We start from the raw sequence: 25,960 nt of genomic DNA on the forward strand, positions 1-25,960 counted from the left end.
AATCTCCTGTGTGATCCTGTTTATCCCTGAACTTTTGGCCCATGAAGCAAGAGCTCATTGCCCCCAAAGACCCTGAGAAATGATTCTTGACTACCGCTAAACACATGGCAAGACAATTACATGTATTTCTCCATATGGTGAGAGTGATGAAAGATTTATTAACTGTAGAAATAGTCTTCATGTTAAAAGCAGAACCGACGAGATAAGGAGTCTCCATCACATGCAGAAACATTCAAAACTTGATGTAAAAACACAGATGTGGATTGAAAGATTGTACTGAAATAAAAGTTCATCTTCCAGCCAAACGTCTTCCTTGTGGAACTGCTATTTTGTTATTAAACATTTTTGTGATGATAAATGAATATCACTGTCTTTTAATGTGGAGAAGGAGCATAGTTAACATACTGATATACTCTTGCCTGATTAATCTAGTGCCTCTCAACCTTGAACCCCATAGAGAAAATAACACGTTTGTGTTTGGCTTCGGTGTTGTAGATTCATCTAAAACTGCACTATCACAGTCATCGTCAGTAATTTAGGTCTAAAAGAGCAAGAATGGAAAAAAACAACAACTTTCTCCTATTATTGAGGTGACTGGGTCTGTTGATATGTGAAAATAAAGTCGATCAGCTCCTATTCTCACAGGCCTCACCGTGGTTTATGGGCTGTTTTCGTCATATTAAAGGTTACTGTAGTCATTTTGAAGTGTCACTCTTTGACTCCGGCACACATAATGTAACGTGTGCCAGAACAAATGACATCACCATTAGAGGTTAAAAAAAAAAAAAAACTACTAAAGTAGCTTCCAGTTGAAAAGATTTTCTTTTTTTAACAAAACTATTTGACGACCACAAGAAAACGTCTCACGTTCTATAAGGTGTTCCTCACCCCTAGGTTGAGAACCTCTACAGTGAATTACATTTAATCAAGGAATCTTGCTTTGAGTGTAAAATAGCTCTTGACGTATTTTGGTGGCTCCTCTGGGAAGTGTTTTCCTCCGTCACTGTGACCTGATTGCTATCACACAGGAGGAACTATCTAGTTGGAGTCAAGAGGGGAGAGAATCCTGGCTGTCTTTGACGCTTTTATGGTTTGTGTACGATTTTTTTTCTTGTTTGTGTATCAAACGCCTCGGCATGATCAATTCACATTACAGGTTATGTTGATAAAATGATGCATAAGATATGTCAAAAGGAATTTTAATAATCGCATGTATATACTCTTCCATAGGAAATGAATCTTGTTTTTCTCATCTTTTTGTCCAAGGACATTTTTTTTGAAATGTCAAAATAGCTTATAGGGACTCTTATGGGTTAAGAACAAAAGAGTAAAAGCACTTTTTCATTTTTTTTTTATTCCGCTATTTCCAAACACATTTCACTAATGTTCTCACCGGAATCCACAGATGTTCTGTGAAAGCTTAGATAGATCTACTCCTAATATCGTGACTTTTTATCTTCATGCAAAAATAATAGATCCTGATAAAAACACAGCAGAAGTTTGCTCCAGAAGAATGAGCACTTTCTGTTTTAAAATCAAGTTCAATGGCTTTTCATCAGCTCTCTATCTGATTGGCATCAACAACACGTAAGACCACATTTTCTAAATCGCAGATAAGTTTTCTTTGGAATTTTATAACTGTTTCTTCATAATATTGAAATGATGATTGTTTTTACACAGACGGTTGTGGGGCCAATGTCAACGTCAATAACAAAAAGTAAAACAACTTCTTCAAGAAGTAGATTTTCTTGACGACTGCATTTATAAGAATTATCATTATTTATTTATTTATTTGACAGCAAAGTCTGGAAAATGGCTGTGTCATCTATCAAATCTCATTTGTTTGAGACATTTGTAAGAGATTCTTCATAACTACTGGCAATCTGAAGGCTCACTATGGTATGTAGAGTCCTGTTTAAACATATTAGGGACTGACAAAAGACTAAAACAAGATGTCAGTTTCCAGAACAGGGCAGAACAAAGCAAAGGTACATCTTAGATTGTAAACATGTTGTTTGGTAAATGGCTAAATTAAAACTTTATGTGCTCAATACATCACAAACTAGACATGTGTACAGCTTTCAGTCTCCAGCGTGAAAGAATTAAAGGATTAAAGTAAACATTGTGCCACATTAAGACCGTCTTGGGAAGTTACGTTCTGGTACAAAGACTTCTTGTATTCACACCTCTTCCCCCTCTCAACACTTGTTTTTAAAAGTGTCTTTGGACACGTACAGTACAGCCAGTCTCTTAGAAAGGCTTGTTTCTGTGGCATCTCCTGTTGAGCAAGAACTCTCTTGCTCATGTTCCCTGCACAGTGGTAGCAAAATGTACATCAGTAACTCTCTCTCTTCTTCTTCTTCTTCTTCTTCTTCTTCTTCTTCTTCTTCTTCTTCTTCTTCTTCTTCTTTATCTCTGGTATTAAAGTGGAATAAAGTTAGTGTTTCTTTTTCCAAATTACGAAATAGCAATATATTTGATTTTTTTCATAAAGTGATATTACTGTCAGAGTTCAATGTTTGCTGCGGTGCTTTTTAAAAGGGTTATGTTTTTGAAGAGGGCGTTGGATCTGATGTAATCCATTTATGTGTTATAAAACCTAGAAAAAGAAAAGTTGAACAACCCAGGCTGAAATTTTAAAGAAGAGGTACCAAAATGTTTTCACTAAACATCTGAAAAATCACATAAGACTAACACATACCTGAAGGCAGGCCAAAAAAAATCGAAGGCAACTGAAATGATGGTCAGAACTCTGTTGAGATATATTTGTATCGGAAAAATAATGTCTAGGCTTGTGGTTGTAAACCATTTCACACAATATCATGCTCCCTATTGCACTGTTTACTTTGGCACTATTGTTGGTGTACATAAATGAAATTCTGGTATGTTTTATAACATTTTATCTATCTACAGTACTGGCTGTTAAAAGAAAGGAGCCTCTTGAAGTTGAGAGTAAACTTTCCTTAAAATACATCGTAAGGGAATGGCAAGGTCAGATACATAAACAGGAGCAATGAGAGTATGCAATATGACAAGCTTTATTTTCTGCTTTACACAGAAAAGATGATTCGTTTTCGTAAGCCGGGATGCTTCCATTCCACTACAATAGGTGGCAGCATTTTTTATTGGATCCTTAAAAGCAAAGAAGAAGAACAGCGAGATCTCGCGTTACTATTCGCTCTGCTCTGCCACCGGTGGCGCTAAGCTAAAAGCTGATACCGGACGGTCGGAGTGAAGTCTGTCGATAACATTTCCGTCAGATTTAGCTACAAGAAAGGTGAGTTACATTTTAAGCACTATCGTCTCCGTTCCCTTCATGTATGTGTTGAGTCGCTGGTGGTGTCATAATTGTGTTTAATACTATCATGGCGACGAATGCTAACTTGCTAGCTAAAGCAGCGTTGATATTTGCATGTAAGACTGGAGGGGGATGGGAATCCTTCACAATTAACCATATCTGCTTTTGGTCGCGGTTTTATCGTGTTTTTTCAACTGATTGTTTAAGCAACCTCAATCTATTACAGGAGGCCGATATCATGACTCTGATTGTTGTTTTTCTGACAAATTAACGAATCATGAATACTCTCGGTTGCTGGTAAGCCTTAGATCGGCTAAATGTAGCGCTTTGATGGAGCTAACTTAATTGTGCTGAAGGGATAAGTATAAATGGAGCCCTAAAAACGGTCGGAGTTGGAGATAATGTGACTCTCCGGTGATTGAAAATTATCAGCCCGCATCCAATTTGAAGAGATTCCACCGAGCTTCGAAGTGGCGACTCAACCCAGACAGAGAAAAAGCGCTCTCCTGCTGAGACTATTGACAAACACATGGCAGCGACTAAATATCATGAATGAAGCCCACCACTCAGTGACGGATTTAATATGTCTGTCTAAATAGTCTTGAATCTCTGTGGCATCATCTGGATGTGGGGTATTGGAGAATAAAGATGGAACCTATAAAATCAAATTAGATGTTGAGCGTTTTGTGAAGTTACACAACCCATGACCCCTCTAAATCTACTAGATATCGATCAAACGGCCATCAGCTCGTCCCCCTATCTTCTCTCCAGCAGTGGACATCATGTGCAGCCCCAGAACCCTATGATAACATCACTTGGCTTTCACAGAGTGTGACCATCACAACGTGCAATCAAGAGTGTATATCACCGTGCAAGTCATATTTTAATCTGAGAAGAACACTTTCAAGGAACACAGTTCTGATAGGGATTGAAAGCACATTCTGCTTACTCATCAAAGACATTTCCGCCTTGTTGGCACATTATCCCAAAAATGGCTTTGAAGACAACCTTGAGCATTTGTTCTAGTGATGGCTAGACATCAGACACTAGTGAATCAAACAACCGCGGTAACCTTCAGCATATTCATACTTATGTTTTTCTGTTTGAAATTGGGGTTGACTTGATTGTCATTTCTCTATATTGAGTCTGATAACATACTGTGATGATGCAATTTAAGAAAACAGCAGAGGAGTGACTTGTTTTTCTTCCCTTTCAGACACATCTGACTGAAACGCACTCAGAGATATTTGGACCTGTTGAAATGGGAGGTATGATGAATTGTGGATTTACTCTATTGCACAGCACCATAATATGCCACTTACATCCTTGTCACACGTAACTTGTATTTAACACAGTCTGCTAAACCAGCAGCTGAGGATAGTGAGACACGTGGCTTTTGCTCAATGCAGTATTCCCTCTGCTCCTCACCCATAATGATTAGTTTTATTCAATCAGCGTGTGCTAATCCTTCTTTATCTCCACTGCCAAACTGCACCTCAGTAGTTGCAGCTAATAGACAGGTTGCGGCAGTTTATGTGACCTGTTTCATATCGCAACCACTTTCCCCATCTTTTTTTTTTGTCTTCAAGACATTAATTGACTTAATCAAGGAAGTTCACACATTTTCTGTCAGTGAAATGTTTAGCTTTTACAAATACTTGGTGAGATGAAACTGATGTTTCTACCTTTCTAGTCTTGGTCAGACGTAGCATTAAAGTGTGAGATACACTTGCTTTTATGGTGCTGACATGTAGGGATGATGTCTGCCTGCTGTTTTATTGTGTGCTTGGAGCGTTGGTTGTGTCAGAAATGACACGACACATCAGCAAGATGCCATACTGGAATGAACGCTAGGAGCAGTGGTGATGTGACGGGTCAGAGGTCTTTATATCAGTGACAACACTCGGGGAGAAGGTGTGTGGATTCAGCAGACTAGTCGATGGAGTTCATCATCAAACGTCCTGGTAGACAGTAAGAAATGGTAGTGGTGTTTCTTTTTCTGGCATTGTCAACTCTAGAGAAACATACTTGTCTTTGCCCTGACATGTTTTGTTGAGCAGGCGCACATACCATCTGCAAAGACGCCCCAGTGGTGTGTAGTTGTTGTTTTTTTCCCCCTGCCGTGATCTCATAATCAGTAAAATACTGAGGTACATGTTTCCAGTCCTCCTCCACTTTTGGTCGTCTCTTTAGGGTGTTGGGGTCCCTCTTCCATGTTCTTTTTTTCAAATAATCACAAACATTATTGATGTTTGCAAAGCCTAAATGCATCCCTACCCTGCATATTTAGCAAATGTATGTAATAAAGGTGACACACACAAGTTGATTGCTCAAATCATAGAATTGTTTGACTTTTGGTGGGAATCTGTCACAACAGCACAACGAAATCCAAGTCTATTTTTGTTGTCAACGCAGCAAAGTTGTGCTTCCCATTCATGTAGAATCCTGACACACTTAAGCTAAGTTATTACGTTTTTTTTGCAGAAACAGTGATGAAAGTATGAGTGACCTTAATCACCAGAACCATCAGCACACTGTACGGTTAATTCATAAGCTGCACGATAACGTAACTGACTGGCAGGATGATTTTTCACATTCCCAGTAAACAAAATCACCCAGGATGTTTGAAGCTCTCGTCTGTCTATGACATTATGAGGTGTCGTCTGATCATGATATATCACTGATGCCACGACGATGAGTAAAACCCCCTTTCTTAGATATCTAAAGTAGCAGTAGAAGTTTCCATTTTAATGGTACGTCTTTATGTTTTGTGTCTTTCTTCCTCTCAGACCCATCTTTTAACAGAGACTGTCCCCTCGACTGCAAGGTTTACGTTGGGAATCTAGGAAACAATGGGAATAAGACTGAGTTAGAAAGAGCTTTTGGTTACTACGGTCCTTTGAGAAGTGTTTGGGTGGCCAGGAATCCCCCAGGCTTTGCTTTTGTAGAGTTTGAAGATCCAAGAGACGCTTCTGATGCTGTGAGAGAGCTGGATGGAAGGTAAAACTGTTTCTGTGTTTTCAACTGTTTGTTTTTGTTTTGTTTTTCTTTATTGTTGCACTCATGTATTGACCTTTTTTTTCTCATTTTCTTTTATGTTTTCAGAAATATGTGCGGCTGTCGAGTCCGTGTTGAATTGTCCACTGGAGAAAAGCGATCTAGGAGCCGGGGTCCTCCTCCATCCTGGAGTCGGCGCCCTAGGGATGACATCAGGCGGCGCAGTCCTCCAGTCAGACGCAGGTATGTTATTCTAATGTTTTTGTAGCCTTCAATTTACCATTTTAGGAGCATTTTTAAAAAGCCAGCACAGTTCACCTTCCTCACATTCTGTAAGAATCAGTTGTTTGAATCCTTCCAGATGTTTTTGTAAGACCATATAAATGTACCCACCTCTCACTGGCATGCCAATGATTTGGATAACACATAAATCTGTGTGCTTCAAGATTTAATTTAAGTCATTTTGCTTTCATTTGTTTCAGTAACTGTAGTGTTCCTCATTGTGTCCTATAAGAAAGTATATTTATGTGTCAGTTTGGACGACAAGCAAAGTCCAAAAGCAGCTTATGTCAGCACTTTACTATTTATGAGTTACTCTTTATAATAAACTTATGGAATAAAACACTTAATTCTACCTGAATTCCTTTGATTTATGAGGACATTTCAAGAAGTACAGTTCACTTCATCATCCATTTAACACTTTTATGGGTATTTTTGAGAATTACTTTTTGCAGGTGTACATTTTGTTTTCTTTCTGAGTTCAGTTGCCATCTATTAATAAACTGAACCCCGTTGCAGAGTCACCACCACGCTTCTCACCATCCGAGTCAGTCAACTAGTCCTCTTTCAGCATCATGTGACTGCTGACCAGCGAGCCCCAATCAGCTTGGTTGGTGTTGTCACATGACCCAGGCGCACCGCCAGTCGTCAGTTTCCACCAACCTTTTGGTTCCTGAGCATGCAGTTCCCAGCATCCTCCTCTTCTTCCTCCAACCTTAACCCAATCAACAGCGGTCCACTTCACATTATCAACCAATCAGCGTCTTTACTCGTAGTATTCTCCACACATCTACTGTATCAACGGAAACAGCCCTTGGCTTACTTTCCTCCCCATCCTCCCCCCAAAAAGACAGGGAAAATCTACAACTACCCCCTCCAACCAGCCACCAAGCAACTTCATATCTGCAACATATTCACCATGTGGCAAATCCTCTCTGCAATTCGACCTCCCTCACCATCAGTCTGGCTTCCTTGCGTCATTTCTATCTTGTCCAAATCCCCCAAAATAGTAAGTTGCTTTTATCCTGCTCTTTTTAGTTTGTATTCTTAATCTGTCTTTCAAAGCTGCGTGAGAGTTTTTTTTTTTCCCTCAGCAATTATGTAATTTAGACCTTCAGAGCAATCACTGCAGAGCTGCAAAAAAATATTTCTTTGGTTAAGGAACTTTGGCCGGTGTTGTTTAATTTCAGCAAACCAAACCTAAGTGCTTTTGTCAGATGTAATTTCCCGAGTGCATCATCATGGCTCGACATTAGGCTGCTTGGATCTTGTAGTTGAAGTAGTGGTGTAGTTGCACTGGTCGGTGTTAAGTGCACCAGTGTCAACTTAAAGAAAAACAAAACACAATTTAACTTTTCTTTTTTCTTTTTCTTTTTTTTTTTTTACTCGTATACACAATCTGTACACTTGCAGATCTTTGGATAATACCCCAGCAGCAACTGCTGTCAAATCTGGCAGGACTTATTGTATATATTATAAGAATATTTTTCACGCTGTCTTACTGTTACGTGTGTTTGGTTTTTTGTTTTGTTTTGTTTTACAGGCGAGCTTTAATGTCGAGCCCTGATTTTGTCTTATCCTCAGTCTGGCTCTATGTTTGGTGCTCACTGGACAAAGTTTCCATTTTATTGATGAGAATGAATAGAAATGAGTCGATCTTTATAAACTCCATCAAGATGATCCTTGCAGATGCTCCTTCTATTCAGAATGTGTTTGTACGTGTAACCAACCATGTCTCTTGAAGGAGCAAGAACATCCCTCAAGAGACATGAGGTTTCATATTTGATGGAGAGGATCCAACTTTCTGTCCTCATTTTTAAAACGTTTTCTTTACTTCACTTGCGCCCTAGATCCCCGAGGAGGAGGAGTCTTAGCCGCAGTCGCAGCAGGTCAGTTGTTGACGAACTGTCTTTATCTCTTTTATTTCGTTTTACTTCAGTGTTTTGTAAATTGTCAAGTAAATTTGTATGGTTTCCTCTACCAGGTCTCTGTCAAGAGACAGACGCAGATATCGGTCTCTGTCCAGAGACAAGAACCGTAAGCGCTCAAGATCCTTCTCACAGTCAAGGAGGTGAGTTGTGTCATCATTGTCATTGACGTCAGACTGGATCTAATATTGCTCCGTCATAGAAATATGCCTCATGCAGCATGTGCTCACCCATCTCCTCTGTTTCTTCAGTCGCTCCCGGTCTAACGAGAGAAAATGAGGACATCATAAGACGGATGTGCTGCCGGATCCTTCTATCGTTGTGAAATGCAAACTTTTATAGTCAAGTTTTTCATTTTAGATTTTATTTTTCAGGTCATGGCAGCCTTAGGTTGTTCAAGTTACATATTGTGGCCTAGCAGTCGGTTAAATTAACAATGAAGGACATATTTCCCCCCCCCCCCCTTTTTTTTTTTTTTGGTCTGTTGTCATGGCGACATTTCCCCATTTTCAATTTAAACTTCACACAAAAATGACCTTTGTTGTAAACTGCATGTACTGAAATGAAATACTGGATTTCTTTTACATTCGCCATTCTGTTTTTTTAACTGTTGAATTAAAGTTCATGTGATGTTTTCATTTGTATTGGTTTGGGGTTTTGTTTTGTTCTCCCCCCCCCCCCCCCCCCCCCCCCCCGGAAGTCTGATTCGTAAATTTAAGATTACCAGAGACGAATGTCTACTAAGGTTCGTCTCTCCAAGTGATTCACAAATGCTGTGGTAAATGCTGATGCTGTTACAAGCAGACCATCATGGAGGCCTCAGGCAGCGTCTGTATCCGTGTTTAAATCGTAACTATGAAGACATTGACTCTCTTCAAGTTGATTTTTTTTAATTTTTTTTTTTAGTTCTGACAATTTATCCTGATGCTGTTAAACAATTTGTTCAATAAATGTTTTTCCAAGGTGAACTTGTCTATTAGAATTTTTATATTCTATTCTATTCTTTTCTTTTCTATTCTATTCTATTTTTATATTATATTCCTCTGATTGCTGAATGTTCTAAGAAAATGTTTTTTTTTGTTTTTTTGGGGGGGGGGTCAGAGTTAGCATGTGAACTAATAAAATGTTATTTCTGTAAAGTGCTGGCGGATGATCAGCTTGCACTCGGTAGTCACACAGGAAGTTTTTGTCACAGTTATGCAAAAGAGGAACTCCCTCCTCGTGTCAACTGTTGAGTGATTAGCAGAGACTGACAGATGACAGTACAGAGCAGCTCATTTGAGAGATGAGAGGTCTGAGCAATGGTGAGTACAAGTAACATAAGTATGCTGGACAAGACCTGAAGGTAAAGCTCTTTTTTTTTTTGCCCAAAACCAATTTTTACATGAAAAAGTACAGTTGAAATTCGTCTGTATTGCAGTTATAACTTGAAATTCGCTACGTTTTTGTCATTTTCTGTTTTGACTACGATTAATATGCAATGTGATGTTTGTGCCTTTGTTGCACAAGAAAAATGCCTCTAAGATGTCAGTTTAATGTCAGTTGAGCAATCCAGACCTGATAAACTCATTTCACAACTGACTGCTGCAGGAGAAAAGATAAAGAGTCATGTCGGATTCAAGTGGACCTAAAAAAAGATTTGGCTCTCGCCGCAAAGCTGTAAATTCTAATGTAACGTCGGAGCCCGGTGACGGTTGTTCTGAAGCATGTGGTCACACACCAGAGGGAAATACTGAACCTGTCCCACCTGAGACCCAACATCCACCATCACCAGAACATTCCGGAAACAGAAGACTGGGGTCCCGCCGGCGAAGTAAAGGAAGATGGCATGTCAAGGACGCAGTAACTAAAAACCTCAAAGTCACAGAGGAAGTTGAGAAAACCATGAGCTCAGAAACCCTCCAAATGTCACAGACATTGGCAGAAAAACATCCTCTGAGAGAGCTCAGTCGAGGAAGTGAGCATGATGCTGCACCTGTGACAACTTTGCATTCAGTCAACACGTTTGATCGTTCCTGTCAGGGTCATAACCCCGAAGAGGTGGATGTAGATGTGTCAATTCCAAAGAATGAAAATGTGCCTGAAACACCTGAGCCACGTCAAAGTGAAGATGTTAGTTATCAAGTCAGAGAAAACGAGGGCGCGTCTGAGTTTAGTAGTTCAAATTTATACTCTCACCCCACCGATGACAGACAGTTTCTTGACCAACTGAACTTCACAAGGATGCATCAAGAACTCCTTCATTGTCCTCCTTCAGTAGAAACTGAGAAAAGAAATGATGACACAGACCTCAGATGGCAAGATGGAAACTCCTCCATGACTGAATCGTGTGTAGAAGCTGCAGAATTTTCGACCGCAATGGAGACAACCACAGAAAAAAGCGATCTCTGGAAAAACACTGACACTGAAAATGATGTAGAGCGAGCAACAGTCACATTACCACCACAGGAGCTTCCTTTGAATGAGAAGCTTTCAAACTTATCTGAAGTGAACAAATGGGAGGGGAAGCCACCAGAAGTTCATCAAATTGTATCTGAAAGTGGAATGTATGATCCTACAGAGGATCCTGAGTCCTGCTCTGGTGACCTGCTAGTTGAGTATGAAACCAGAGACACTCTTTTCTCTGAAATGAATCTACCTGTGGACCCTCAACATCAGGACAGTCCTGTCAGCACAGAGGAGCAAACCAGCACCACTATCAGGGATTCTGATGCTGAATCTATTCAGGAATCTGAGGAGGACGACGCAGGAAACACCAGAGACGATCGACCCCCAGATACAACAACTACCATAGAGACAGCAGTGAAGGAAGTAGCAATGAAAGAAATGGATGAAGACACTCCTCAAGCTGAAGAGGTTTGTGATCAAGAGATAAATATGTCCCATGAAATCTCACACGCTGAAAATTTTGATGCTGCACACAATAATTCTGACACATTTGCTCCACTTGACATCAGTCATGAGGAACAGCAGCCAGCTTTGGATGCATCTCATCCTACAGAGGATCCTGAGTCCTGCTCTGGTGACCTGCTAGTTGAGTATGAAAACAGAGACACTCTTTTCTCTGAAATGAATCTACCTGTGGACCCTCAACATCAGGACAGTCCTGTCAGCACAGAGGAGCAAACCAGCACCACTATCAGGGATTCTGATGCTGAATCTATTCAGGAATCTGAGGAGGACGACGCAGGAAACACCAGAGACGATCGACCCCCAGATACAACAACTACCATAGAGACAGCAGTGAAGGAAGTAGCAATGAAAGAAATGGATGAAGACACTCCTCAAACTGAAGAGGTTTGTGATCAAACACAAGACGGTGAACTTGTTGGCACGTCTGAGTTTAAGAGTTCAGATATTCAGTCAAAGTCTGCAGTGGATCAACAGACTATGAACCAGTCAAATTCCAGGGAGATTCCAGTTGAAGAGCTTCATGATGAGTATTCTGTAAAAGACAATGAAAGCAGGCACAAAGAGGAGGACACAGAGAAAACCGCTGAAGAAAGAAGCTTCAGTGAAAATATTGAAATGGAGGAGAGTGTTCAGACAGAGACCGTGTCATCCCCACAAGAGGAGCTGTCTGTAAGGGAGGAACGACACGTGCATTTCCAAGTGTCTGAAGTCAGAGATGCTCACAACTTAGATGCAGATTTACAGAAAGTACATGAAATGCATGAAATCCAAGTTCATTCGAACCTTCAAGCTCCAGAATATACAGGGAACATCAGTGAGCCAGCAGGGTTCAGCTCCACAGGGAACAGAAGGAAACTGGGATCCAGCCGCAGAAACAAAGGAAGACGACAAGTTCAGGACTCTGCTGCTGAGACACACAAGGAACTAGAAGCAGAAGAGGTAGAAGCTACCAGGGACGACGGCATCAATGAAACCCCCTCTTCCAGTCAAGTGTCACACCAAGAACATGCTAACGATGGGACCTCCAGGTCGAGCCCTTTGACGTTTGCTGAGGAAGAAGAGGCCCCTCAGGTAGAAAACCTGGAGGGTTCATCTAGTGAGGAAGAGGCAGAGACAAAAGATCTGATCAAGACTGAGGAAGACGCTGAGGAAAAACACATGAGAGAAATACCAGATAAGTGCAAGACAGAAGATACAGGGCTGACACGTGCGGACGATTCTTTACAGGATGAAGTGGAACAAAAATATGAAGAGTCAGCAGACAAAGAGCTCACAGCCCAAGAGATAAATATGTCCCATGAAATCTCACACGCTGAAAATTTTGATGCTGCACACAATAATTCTGACACATTTGCTCCACTTGACATCAGTCATGAGGAACAGCAGCCAGCTTTGGATGCATCTCATCCTACAGAGGATCCTGAGTCCTGCTCTGGTGACCTGCTTGTTGAGTATGAAACCAGAGACACTCTTTTCTCTGAAATGAATCTACCTGTGGACCCTCAACATCAGGACAGTCCTGTCAGCACAGAGGAGCAAACCAGCACCACTATCAGGGATTCTGATGCTGAATCTATTCAGGAATCTGAGGAGGACGACGCAGGAAACACCAGAGACGATCGACCCCCAGATACAACAACTACCATAGAGACAGCAGTGAAGGAAGTAGCAATGAAAGAAATGGATGAAGACACTCCTCAAGCTGAAGAGGTTTGTGATCAAACACAAGACGGTGAACTTGTTGGCACGTCTGAGTTTAAGAGTTCAGATATTCAGTCAAAGTCTGCAGTGGATCAACAGACTATGAACCAGTCAAATTCCAGGGAGATTCCAGTTGAAGAGCTTCATGATGAGTATTCTGTAAAAGACAATGAAAGCAGGGACAAAGAGGAGGACACAGAGAAAACCACTGAAGAAAGAAGCTTCAGTGAAAACATTGAAATGGAGGAGAGTGTTCAGACAGAGACCGTGTCATCCCCACAAGAGGAGCTGTCTGTAAGGGAGGAACGACACGTGCATTTCCAAGTGTCTGAAGTCAGAGATGCTCACAACTTAGATGCAGATTTACAGAAAGTACATGAAATGCATGAAATCCAAGTTCATTCGAACCTTCAAGCTCCAGAACATACAGGGAACATCAGTGAGCCAGCAGGGTTCAGCTCCACAGGGAACAGAAGGAAACTGGGATCCAGCCGCAGAAACAAAGGAAGACGACAAGTTCGGGACACTGCTGCTGAGTCACACAGGGAACTAGAAGCAGAAGTGGTAGAAGCTACCAGGGACGACGGCATCAATGAAACCCCCTCTTCCAGTCAAGTGTCACACCAAGAACATGCTAACGATGGGACCTCCAGGTCGAGCCCTTTGACGTTTGCTGAGGAAGAAGAGGACCCTCAGGTAGAAAACCTGGAGGGTTCATCTAGTGAGGAAGAGGCAGAGACAAAAAATCTGATCAAGACTGAGGAAGACGCTGAGGAAAAACACATGAGAGAAATACCAGATAAGTGCAAGACAGAAGATACGGGGCTGACACGTGTGGACGATTCTCTACAGGATGAAGTGGAACAAAAATATGAAGACTCAGCAGACAAAGAGCTCACAGCCCAAGAGATAAATATGTCCCATGAAATCTCACATGCTGAAAATTTTGATGCTGCACACAATAATTCTGACACATTTGCTCCACTTGACATCAGTCATGAGGAACAGCAGCCAGCTTTGGATGCATCTCATCCTACAGAGGATCCTGAGTCCTGCTCTGGTGACCTGCTAGTTGAGTATGAAACCAGAGACACTCTTTTCTCTGAGGTGAGTGTTAAAAGTACTGATGATTCTGTTTCCAAACAGGAAGTTTTAATTCCTGATGACAATCAGGACGAGGAACCAACAGAAGAAAACCTAGTGGAGGTTTTGGAGCAGAGAAATGAAAAAGATGCATCTAAATCAGAGGAGCCCTGGATCGACCACACGAAAAGACCAGACACAGCAGCCTGCCAGGAGGGTGAAGACCAAGAAGAGAAGGACATGAACCCCAGTGATGGAGGAGTCCAGTGGAGAGCGTTGGACAGCGATGAATGTGAAATGAATCTACCTGTGGACCCTCAACATCAGGACAGTCCTGTCAGCACAGAGGAGCAAACCAGCACCACTATCAGGGATTCTGATGCTGAATCTATTCAGGAATCTGAGGAGGACAACGCAGGAAACACCAGAGACGATCGACCCCCAGATACAACAACTACCATAGAGACAGCAGTGAAGGAAGTAGCAATGAAAGAAATGGATGAAGACACTCCTCAAACTGAAGAGGTTTGTGATCAAACACAAGACGGTGAACTTGTTGGCACGTCTGAGTTTAAGAGTTCAGATATTCAGTCAAAGTCTGCAGTGGATCAACAGACTATGAACCAGTCAAATTCCAGGGAGATTCCAGTTGAAGAGCTTCATGATGAGTATTCTGTAAAAGACAACGAAAGCAGGGACAAAGAGGAGGACACAGAGAAAACCGCTGAAGAAAGAAGCTTCAGTGAAAACATTGAAATGGAGGAGAGTGTACAGACAGAGACCGTGTCATCCCCACAAGAGGAGCTGTCTGTAAGGGAGGAACGACACGTGCATTTCCAAGTGTCTGAAGTCAGAGATGCTCACAACTTAGATGCAGATTTACAGAAAGTACATGAAATGCATGAAATCCAAGTTCATTCGAACCTTCAAGCTCCAGAACATACAGGGAACATCAGTGAGCCAGCAGGGTTCAGCTCCACAGGGAACAGAAGGAAACTGGGATCCAGCCGCAGAAACAAAGGAAGACGACAAGTTCAGGACTCTGCTGCTGAGTCACACAAGGAACTAGAAGCAGAAGAGGTAGAAGCTACCAGGGACGACGGCATCAATGAAACCCCCTCTTCCAGTCAAGTGTCACACCAAGAACATGCTAACGATGGGACCTCCAGGTCGAGCCCTTTGACGTTTGCTGAGGAAGAAGAGGCCCCTCAGGTAGAAAACCTGGAGGGTTCATCTAGTGAGGAAGAGGCAGAGACAAAAAATCTGATCAAGACTGAGGAAGACGCTGAGGAAAAACACATGAGAGAAATACCAGATAAGTGCAAGACAGAAGATACAGGGCTGATACGTGCGGATGATTCTTTACAGGATGAAGTGGAACAAAAATATGAAGACTCAGCAGACAAAGAGCTCACAGCCCAAGAGATAAATATGTCCCATGAAATCTCACACGCTGAAAATTTTGATGCTGCACACAATAATTCTGACACATTTGCTCCACTTGACATCAGTCATGAGGAACAGCAGCCAGCTTTGGATGCATCTCACCCTACAGAGGATCCTGAGTCCTGCTCTGGTGACCTGCTAGTTGAGTATGAAACCAGAGACACTCTTTTCTCTGAAATGAATCTACCTGTGGACCCTCAACATCAAGACAGTCCTGTCAGCACAGAGGAGCAAACCAGCACCACTATCAGGGATTCTGATGCTGAATCTATTCAGGAATCTGAGGAGGACGACGCAGGAAACACCAGAGACGATCGACCCCCAGATACAACAACTACCATAGAGACAGCAGTGAAGGAAGTAGCAATGAAAGAAATGGATGAAGACACTCCTCAAGCTGAAGAGGTTTGTGATCAAACACAAGACGGTGAACTTGTTGGCACGTCTGAGTTTAAGAGTTCAGATATTCAGTCAAAGTCTGCCGTGGATCAACAGACTATGAACCAGTCAAATTCCAGGGAGATTCCAGTTGAAGAGCTTCATGATGAGTATTCTGTAAAAGACAATGAAAGCAGGGACAAACAGGAGGACACAGAGAAAACCGCTGAAGAAAGAAGCTTTAGTGAAAACATTGAAATGGAGGAGAGTGTACAGACAGAGACCGTGTCATCCCCACAAGAGGAGCTGTCTGTAAGGGAGGAACGACACGTGCATTTCCAAGTGTCTGAAGTCAGAGATGCTCACAACTTAGATGCAGATTTACAGAAAGTACATGAAATGCATGAAATCCAAGTTCATTCGGACCTTCAAGCTCCAGAACATACAGGGAACATCAGTGAGCCAGCAGGGTTCAGCTCCACAGGGAACAGAAGGAAACTGGGATCCAGCCGCAGAAACAAAGGAAGACGACAAGTTCAGGACTCTGCTGCTGAGTCACACAAGGAACTAGAAGCAGAAGTGGTAGAAGCTACCAGGGACGACGGCATCAATGAAACCCCCTCTTCCAGTCAAGTGTCACACCAAGAACATGCTAACGATGGGACCTCCAGGTCGAGCCCTTTGACATTTGCTGAGGAAGAAGAGGCCCCTAAGGTAGAAAACCTGGAGGGTTCATCTAGTGAGGAAGAGGCAGAGACAAAAAATCTGATCAAGACTGAGGAAGACGCTGAGGAAAAACACATGAGAGAAATACCAGATAAGTGCAAGACAGAAGATACAGGGCTGATACGTGCGGATGATTCTTTACAGGATGAAGTGGAACAAAAATATGAAGAGTCAGCAGACAAAGAGCTCACAGCCCAAGAGATAAATATGTCCCATGAAATCTCACACGCTGAAAATTTTGATGCTGCACACAATAATTCTGACACATTTGCTCCACTTGACATCAGTCATGAGGAACAGCAGCCAGCTTTGGATGCATCTCATCCTACAGAGGATCCTGAGTCCTGCTCTGGTGACCTGCTAGTTGAGTATGAAACCAGAGACACTCTTTTCTCTGAAATGAATCTACCTGTGGACCCTCAACATCAGGACAGTCCTGTCAGCACAGAGGAGCAAACCAGCACCACTATCAGGGATTCTGATGCTGAATCTATTCAGGAATCTGAGGAGGACGACGCAGGAAACACCAGAGACGGTCGACCCCCAGATACAACAACTACCATAGAGACAGCAGTGAAGGAAGTAGCAATGAAAGAAATGGATGAAGACACTCCTCAAGCTGAAGAGGTTTGTGATCAAACACAAGACGGTGAACTTGTTGGCACATCTGAGTTTAAGAGTTCAGATATTCAGTCAAAGTCTGCAGTGGATCAACAGACTATGAACCAGTCAAATTCCAGGGAGATTCCAGTTGAAGAGCTTCATGATGAGTATTCTGTAAAAGACAATGAAAGCAGGGACAAAGAGGAGGACACAGAGAAAACCACTGAAGAAAGAAGCTTCAGTGAAAACATTGAAATGGAGGAGAGTGTACAGACAGAGACCGTGTCATCCCCACAAGAGGAGCTGTCTGTAAGGGAGGAACGACACGTGCATTTCCAAGTGTCTGAAGTCAGAGATGCTCACAACTTAGATGCAGATTTACAGAAAGTACATGAAATGCATGAAATCCAAGTTCATTCGAACCTTCAAGCTCCAGAACATACAGGGAACATCAGTGAGCCAGCAGGGTTCAGCTCCACAGGGAACAGAAGGAAACTGGGATCCAGCCGCAGAAACAAAGGAAGACGACAAGTTCAGGACTCTGCTGCTGAGACACACAAGGAACTAGAAGCAGAAGAGGTAGAAGCTACCAGGGACGACGGCATCAATGAAACCCCCTCTTCCAGTCAAGTGTCACACCAAGAACATGCTAACGATGGGACCTCCAGGTCGAGCCCTTTGACGTTTGCTGAGGAAGAAGAGGCCCCTCAGGTAGAAAACCTGGAGGGTTCATCTAGTGAGGAAGAGGCAGAGACAAAAAATCTGATCAAGACTGAGGAAGACGCTGAGGAAAAACACATGAGAGAAATACCAGATAAGTGCAAGACAGAAGATACAGGGCTGACACGTGCGGATGATTCTTTACAGGATGAAGTGGAACAAAAATATGAAGAGTCAGCAGACAAAGAGCTCACAGCCCAAGAGATAAATATGTCCCATGAAATCTCACACGCTGAAAATTTTGATGCTGCACACAATAATTCTGACACATTTGCTCCACTTGACATCAGTCATGAGGAACAGCAGCCAGCTTTGGATGCATCTCACCCTACAGAGGATCCTGAGTCCTGCTCTGGTGACCTGCTAGTTGAGTATGAAACCAGAGACACTCTTTTCTCTGAAATGAATCTACCTGTGGACCCTCAACATCAGGACAGTCCTGTCAGCACAGAGGAGCAAACCAGCACCACTATCAGGGATTCTGATGCTGAATCTATTCAGGAATCTGAGGAGGACAACGCAGGAAACACCAGAGACGATCGACCCCCAGATACAACAACTACCATAGAGACAGCAGTGAAGGAAGTAGCAATGAAAGAAATGGATGAAGACACTCCTCAAGCTGAAGAGGTTTGTGATCAAACACAAGACGGTGAACTTGTTGGCACGTCTGAGTTTAAGAGTTCAGATATTCAGTCAAAGTCTGCAGTGGATCAACAGACTATGAACCAGTCAAATTCCAGGGAGATTCCAGTTGAAGAGCTTCATGATGAGTATTCTGTAAAAGACAACGAAAACAGGGACAAACAGGAGGACACAGAGAAAACCGCTGAAGAAAGAAGCTTCAGTGAAAACATTGAAATGGAGGAGAGTGTACAGACAGAGACCGTGTCATCCCCACAAGAGGAGCTGTCTGTAAGGGAGGAACGACACGTGCATTTCCAAGTGTCTGAAGTCAGAGATGCTCACAACTTAGATGCAGATTTACAGAAAGTACATGAAATGCATGAAATCCAAGTTCATTCGGACCTTCAAGCTCCAGAACATACAGGGAACATCAGTGAGCCAGCAGGGTTCAGCTCCACAGGGAACAGAAGGAAACTGGGATCCAGCCGCAGACACAAAGGAAGACGACAAGTTCGGGACTCTGCTGCTGAGACACACAGGGAACTAGAAGCAGAAGTGGTAGAAGCTACCAGGGACGACGGCATCAATGAAACCCCCTCTTCCAGTCAAGTGTCACACCAAGAACATGCTAACGATGGGACCTCCAGGTCGAGCCCTTTGACGTTTGCTGAGGAAGAAGAGGCCCCTCAGGTAGAAAACCTGGAGGGTTCATCTAGTGAGGAAGAGGCAGAGACAAAAAATCTGATCAAGACTGAGGAAAAACACATGAGAGAAATACCAGATAAGTGCAAGACAGAAGATACGGGGCTGATACGTGTGGACGATTCTCTACAGGATGAAGTGGAACAAAAATATGAAGACTCAGCAGACAAAGAGCTCACAGCCCAAGAGATAAATATGTCCCATGAAATCTCACACGCTGAAAATTTTGATGCTGCACACAATAATTCTGACACATTTGCTCCACTTGACATCAGTCATGAGGAACAGCAGCCAGCTTTGGATGCATCTGAAGATACTGGAACCTCTATTGTGGATTCAGCATGTAAGAGCCAACAAGAAGAAAAAGCTCTTTCAGTTTACAGCGAGAATGTACAAAAAATATCCAAACAGACGAGGAAAAAGTTTGGCTCTCATCGCAAGTCTCAAATAAACAGGAAACAAAAGTACACAACAGACAATGATGAAACAGAAGAAAACACCCTAAATGCACCTTCTGATGAAATGGAGATGTTGGAGGAGGTAGCAACTATATACACAACAGACATTGAGCAATCTCAAAATGCAGAACCATCGATAAGTATTGCAGTGCATAAAGGACAGGATATGAATGAGACCAGCGCTGTCGTTGACCCAGAACTACGCAGCAGTACACGTCACCTGCACGGCATAGAAAACAACATAAAAGCAGAGGATTTAATGGCTGCCAGTCCTGAAGCTGAATCCCCACACCTCAGTGACGACGTTGAGACTCCTGTTAAGTTTGTTCTCTTGCCCAATGTCTTTGATGTTGATGTGGAAAGACTTCAACCGGACATACATTTTACCTCTGTGGTCTCTGAAAGCAACAGCGGCACAAAAACTGAGTGCGCAATAAACATTGATTCTCCAATCACACAGTCTTTTTACGGGTTTACACAAAGTGCAAGCAGCGATCAAGAGAGGAACTTAATTCAGGACCAGGATGCTAATGAACAAAACACAAAGACAGAAGTAGGCGATGTGGCCGATTTGAACATTGTGAAATCAGTCATAGAGGGTGGAGCTGGAGAGCACAAAGATGCTCATGCTGATACACAAGGGCCAAAAACTGTGAGTGACAGAGCTCAAGATACAAAGGTTGAGATGAAGAATACAAGTCCAAATTCAAATGTGACCAACAGAAGAAGAAAGCTTGGCTCGACACGCAGGAGTCTAGGATTCATATCAAAAAGGGAAGGGTTGCATCAAAAAGTGGAGGATGATAACAAGATGACAGAGGCTGCAACAAATGTAGATGTGAGTGAAAGTGTCGCTGGAATTGAAGAACAAACGCTCGGGAAACCTGGGGAAGATCACCTTGACTCTGAACCAGGAGAAGAAAATGGCAGCTCTGACCAAAAACATTCAGCTCGGCAGATACGTGAAGGAAGTCCAGTTCCAGAACAGCTGGAAGAAACAGATCATCAGGTGATTGCTCATGACATCCCGGCAAGGTCAACCACAGCTCCCAAACAGGATGTGATGTCCCAGTCAGCATCTGGAAGGAGGAAAAGAAAAATGGGATCTCGCCGGAAGATACGTGGACAGCAAACCCATGAAAACCAAACTGCGAGAGAAAGAGAAGAGAGAATATATGAAGAAGCTGAGAAAGCTGCAGAAATCAGCACAGGTGAAAGTGAGACCGCCTATGAGCACAGAGACCAGGATCTGGACAAAAAGTCAGAGGTAAAATGAAAAACAAAAGTTGTTTTATTTTACTACCATATTATACCCCCATAAGACGATGCTGCAGCCTCAGTTTGAAGAACTGCAAACCTGAACACATTTTTTCTGGTATACTGATCCTCGGGGTGGTCTATTTCTTTGTGTAAAATAACAACATAGAGCAGAGACATACGCAACTATAAACTGCATCAAGCAAATCTTAAAGCAGTTGTTTGAATGCATTTATATTTATCAATGTAATCAAACAAAATAGTCCATATTTTCCCTTTTTTTATATGTTCATTATTATTTTGTTATTACGTCACTCACTAGTTTATTTCTGGAAGTGTGCTCCGACCTTAATATAAAACCCAACAAAAACAAAATCAATTCAGATCATAAAATGTTACAAACATAACACAAATCACAAAACCACAATTAACATACCCAAAGAAATATGAAGTTTTTTTGCGCCTATGTGATGATTTTTTCAAAGCGACCAAACAGATGCCCCCCGTGTCTGCAGGCTGATGAAAAGGACAAGAAACCATCGTTTGGGGTCAGCGGAGCACAGACAGGAGAGCAGTCGAGGCCCGTCAGGTAGGCCAAACACTGGAGGAGAGAAATCACTGTCAGATCAAACCTTTCTCCCACTCCGTCCCCAAGTTCAGTCGATGTTTATGAATCTGCTAGAATGTAATGATGCACTTTTTGATAATGTGTGACTCATTTATGTGATTTCCAAATGTCTCATTCAAAGGACACCAACTACATGAGTGTTGCAGATATTTGCAGATTTTCTATTTGACTCATGCAGGAACCCTCTGACGCATCTGTGACCTCACTTAAACCAGTGGTAACCTTTACACACGTGCAAAAAGCTTTTAACACAAAGTCAGTATAAACAGCAGGAATTGCCTGCTCGCTAAAGGCCCGACCGACTGATTCAGAACTTATCGCCGATCTGAGAAACATTCAGATCAAAGTGATCTCCAGTTCAAGCAGCACGAGTTTCTCAGAGGATCAGTGTAAACATCCTCTCTTATCTGTTGAGGAAATGCAAAAATGAAGTATTAAAACCATGAACTTGCAGAATCCTCAGTTTATATTGTAAAGAGTGTTTCAGTCAAAGCCAGTACATTTATCTGTTATTGTTTTTCCCCGCCAGAAACAAGACCCCTCAAGTGGCTCCGACCCGACACGGTCAGGACGACGTCTTCCTGGGTCAAAAGAATCTTACTTCAGGTAAACAGACTCTAAACTCTGTAAACTCTGTGCTCGGTGACAACTGACAGAATGTTTTAACTCGAATGGTGCATGAGGCCTTTTTATTTCAACAGATCAATTCAATAACGCTAAAGGAAACACTTACAACGTGGTCATGGTTGGAGACAGCGGCGTGGGCAAGACTTCCTTCATGAGACGAGCTCAGACCGGGAAGTTCTCTATGGATATACCCAGCTCCATTTGTAAGATCCTGATCTCACTCTTCAGCTAATTCTCACACACATTTATACATATACATTTATTTTTAATTATCCAGAGCGATGTTACAGAAATAGTCTTTGTAGGTCTTGATATGTGCTTGTGGACTGTGGTGGTGGATGGAAAACCTGTGGTACTTCGGTTGTGGGATACAGCAGGTCAAGAGAGGTATGTTTCCTGTTTACTCCTCCTTTTTTTTTTGCAGTTGAAATAAATAGAAATATGGAATCGTGCACGTCATCGGACATCAATAATTTTAGCTGTGTTGACGTCAATTGCTTCTGAGTACAGGAAAATAGCTTTCAAGTGTTTCATGACCAGCATCTGGAAGTACTCCAGGATGACTTGTCGGTTGTGACTTGGATGCTGATGAAAGTCTCAAAGTATTCAGGGTCAGAGTGTTTGTTAATAGAGATAATAAAGTTGTGTCTAACTCCTCAGACTGATGATTCTCTGAGTGCAGCTAATGATGGCGGTGAGTGAGTAGACAGAAGTCTAGAAGTTATTCATTATTTCCTGGAAGAAGTTTAGCAATGTACCAAAAGAATATGGTCACATGTGCTCCAAATGTGGTCGGAGAGATCCGATCACCCTGGGTGCGTTCAAATGTGCATGTTAAAGCTTTACAAAGTCATTTTGTAGTTTTGTGTGATCAAAGCAATGAGATTAGCAGCCTCTCTCAGGAAAAAAGATCCAGAATTTGCCTCTTTAAAATAACTTAAGGGAACAGGTCTGGAAAACTTGACAAGCCATCATCATCATCAGAACCCAATGTTTATTTTGCTGCAGTTTTTTCGTCTTATAAGAAAGGTTTGCGATATTTGCTTCGGAATAAATATACAAAAAGATAACTAGAAATTTGTAGCTTCTGAATTTAAACAGCGTGTATAATCTCCTGACAACATGTTTCTTAATTTATTTACTTTTTTACTCTCTTCAAAGGTTTCACAGCATCACCAGACAGATATTTAATAAAGCTCAAGCCTTTCTCCTCATGTACGACATCACTTCCTCTAAGAGTTTCACCGCAGTGCGCTACTGGGTGAACTGTATCCAGGTAAATTCTGGTTTTCAAGCTTCAGTTGCTTTTTGAAATCATTTCTTGATTAATATGAACATCTGACATGATTGGATTATGTCCTTTGTGCTATTTTGCGAACAGGCATTTTCAGAATAATTTCACCATTTTTTTTAAGTGTTTATTGAATTTTTGTTAACATATTTTCACGTTTGTTTTGTTCAACAGACACATTTTGGCTGATTAGCCCCAAAACGATTGATATTTGATTTTACACATCTCCAAATAATTATGTGCTTTATATGTAATGAAATATTCAATAAATGAATGACGGACTCATATCAAACTGTACAAGATCTTCCTCGTCCTATCTCACGGTTCGGACATAATGTGATAGCAAAGGAAATGTTCAGAAGGTTCAAAATGGTCCAGATAATCCAAATAACAAGTCATCTCTATTTTGCAGGAAAGTGCTGTGGAGAAGGTGACTATTTTAGTACTTGGAAATAAAAATGATAATGCAGAACGGGAAGTTAAAACAGAGGAGGGGGAAAGTCTGGCCAAGGTACCGATCGGCGGCATTTCCTCCAAACATCGTACCAGGAATAAGCCAACAGTTACGGTGGTCACTGAGGGAAGTTTGGTTTTATTTTGACAGGAGTACAACTCAGATTTCCTGGAGTGCAGCGCTGCCACGGGTGACAATGTGGTTCAGTCTTTGGAAAATGTAGCCAGGTATGACATCTCTCTCTAATATTAACGCCTCTGACTGTGTGATGCTCCACGTGTGATTATGTAATTTAATCTCTATGCTTTCATTTTTTTGTTGTCGTCTCAGGCTTTTGAGTGAAAAAGCCAACAGACAAGAGGAATCCCTGAAGTTAGAGAAAGAGCCTCGACAGAAAAGAACCTCCCGGTGTTGCTGAAAAGATGTGAACCCACACACCCGTCAGTGTCTGTGCTCACGAAAACGACAACTTCAACAGGAACTCAATACAATTCAGTGCAGATTGTGTTCAGGTGGATAAACCCGGAAAAAGTCCTGGAATTTTGAAAACAGCGTGGAGAGGTTTTGGACAAAAGGAATCATTCTACAGCAGCACGGTGGTGCAGTGGTTAGCACCGTTGCCTCACAGCAAGAAGGTTCTGGGTTTGAGTCCAAGTCCAGGCATATGCACAGGATCTTTCTGTGTGGAGTCTCCATGTTCTCCCTGTTCCTGTGTGGGTTCTCTCTGGTACTCCAGCTTCCTCCCACAGTCCAAAGACATCAAGAGGGGATGAGGCTGATTGATACTCTAAATTGACCGTAGGTGTGACTGTGAATGGTTGTCTGTCTCTATGTGTTGGCCCTGAGATGGACTGGTAACCTGTCCAGGGTGAACCCCGCCTCTCGCCTGTTGTTGCTGGGATAGGCTCCTGCCCCCCTGCGGCCCTTAATGTAGGAATAAGCGGAAGCGGGGCTGGAGCCTATCCCAGCAACAACAGGCGAGAGGCAGGGTTCACCCTGGACAGGTCACCAGTCCATCACAGGACCAACACATAGAGACAGACAACCATTCACACTCACAGTCACACCTACGGTCAATTTAGAGTATCAATCAGCCTCGTCCCCTCTTGATGTCTTTGGACTGTGGGAGGAAGCTGGAGTACCAGAGAGAACCCACACAGGAACAGGGAGAACATGCAGACTCACACAGAAAGATCCTGTGCACGAGTTGAGACTCGAACCCGGAACCTTTGTTGCTGCAAGGCAACAGTGCGAACCACTGCACCACCATGCTGCCTAATCCAGATTCACTGATCTTTTTTGTCTTTCTTTCTTTTTTTCATTTTTCATTCAGACATTTCCAACAAAGTGTAGTCATGGAGCTTCAAGTCATGTGTAGGAACCCTATAACTTGTGCAAATGTACAGTAGTTAAATTTCTTCTTTACAGTTAACTTTCCATACATGGAAATTATTCATGAGAAGATATACATACGTGTGAAAAATTCATATGCTTGCATGACATGTTTTGCTCCAGAAATATCGCTGTTCTTTGAAGGCAAGACACTGAACAAGTACAGCAAATCAAGCTGTTAATGCTCTAATGATAACCTACTTGGCAATTAATCCTCCCACAGGAATATTACAAGATTTCTATATATTTAGAGAAATATTATAAGATGCGATAAACGATGTCACAAAGACAAATAAACTTTTCTGATTTTTTTTTTTCCTGAGTAAAAAAAATGTTTTTCTGCACCTGGTTGGGAAAAAACATGATACTGGTCTTTGTTAGGTTTTAGAGTACATTGTGTAGAACTAATACCATGTTATTGTCTGTAGCATGTTTTAGTGTGAGTGCGCTGC

At 42.2% G+C, this 25,960-nt stretch overlaps 2 protein-coding genes across 5 annotated transcripts; both read left to right on the top strand.

Annotated features, from left to right (window-relative positions):
- Positions 1 to 2,444: 2,444 nt before the first annotated feature.
- srsf3a (serine and arginine rich splicing factor 3a) lies at positions 2,445 to 9,462 on the top strand. Of its 2 annotated transcripts, XR_015112107.1 has the most exons (8): positions 2,445 to 3,277; positions 4,515 to 4,566; positions 6,088 to 6,298; positions 6,404 to 6,538; positions 7,094 to 7,583; positions 8,425 to 8,463; positions 8,559 to 8,645; positions 8,754 to 8,774. XR_015112107.1 is itself a non-coding variant. In XM_086199460.1 (7 exons), exons 2-7 carry the CDS (start codon positions 4,560 to 4,562, stop codon positions 8,779 to 8,781), a joined length of 507 nt encoding a protein of 168 aa, XP_086055586.1. In that variant the 5' UTR covers positions 2,483 to 3,277; positions 4,515 to 4,559; the 3' UTR covers positions 8,782 to 9,462. The 2 variants fall into 2 exon arrangements, 1 of the variants encoding a protein (XP_086055586.1); XM_086199460.1 differs by lacking the exon at positions 7,094 to 7,583 and having other exon boundaries at positions 2,483 to 3,277; positions 8,754 to 9,462.
- A 98-nt stretch (positions 9,463 to 9,560) lies between these two features.
- On the top strand, positions 9,561 to 24,838 carry rab44 (RAB44, member RAS oncogene family). Of its 3 annotated transcripts, none has more exons than XM_086199461.1 (10): positions 9,561 to 9,847; positions 10,093 to 21,126; positions 21,632 to 21,705; positions 22,274 to 22,350; positions 22,446 to 22,574; positions 22,677 to 22,758; positions 23,533 to 23,647; positions 24,075 to 24,173; positions 24,267 to 24,343; positions 24,447 to 24,838. In XM_086199461.1, exons 2-10 carry the CDS (start codon positions 10,111 to 10,113, stop codon positions 24,532 to 24,534), a joined length of 11,757 nt encoding a protein of 3,918 aa, XP_086055587.1. In that variant the 5' UTR covers positions 9,561 to 9,847; positions 10,093 to 10,110; the 3' UTR covers positions 24,535 to 24,838. The 3 variants fall into 3 exon arrangements, with proteins under 3 accessions (XP_086055587.1, XP_086055589.1, XP_086055588.1); XM_086199463.1 differs by having other exon boundaries at positions 9,561 to 9,806; XM_086199462.1 differs by having other exon boundaries at positions 9,822 to 21,126.
- The last annotated feature ends 1,122 nt before the right edge of the window (positions 24,839 to 25,960 follow it).

This window comes from Aulostomus chinensis, chromosome 3 (assembly GCF_037954235.1).
Source record: "Aulostomus chinensis isolate RoL2024-O1b breed Wild chromosome 3, RoL_Achi_v1.0, whole genome shotgun sequence".
Classification (NCBI taxonomy): domain Eukaryota; kingdom Metazoa; phylum Chordata; class Actinopteri; order Syngnathiformes; family Aulostomidae; genus Aulostomus; species Aulostomus chinensis.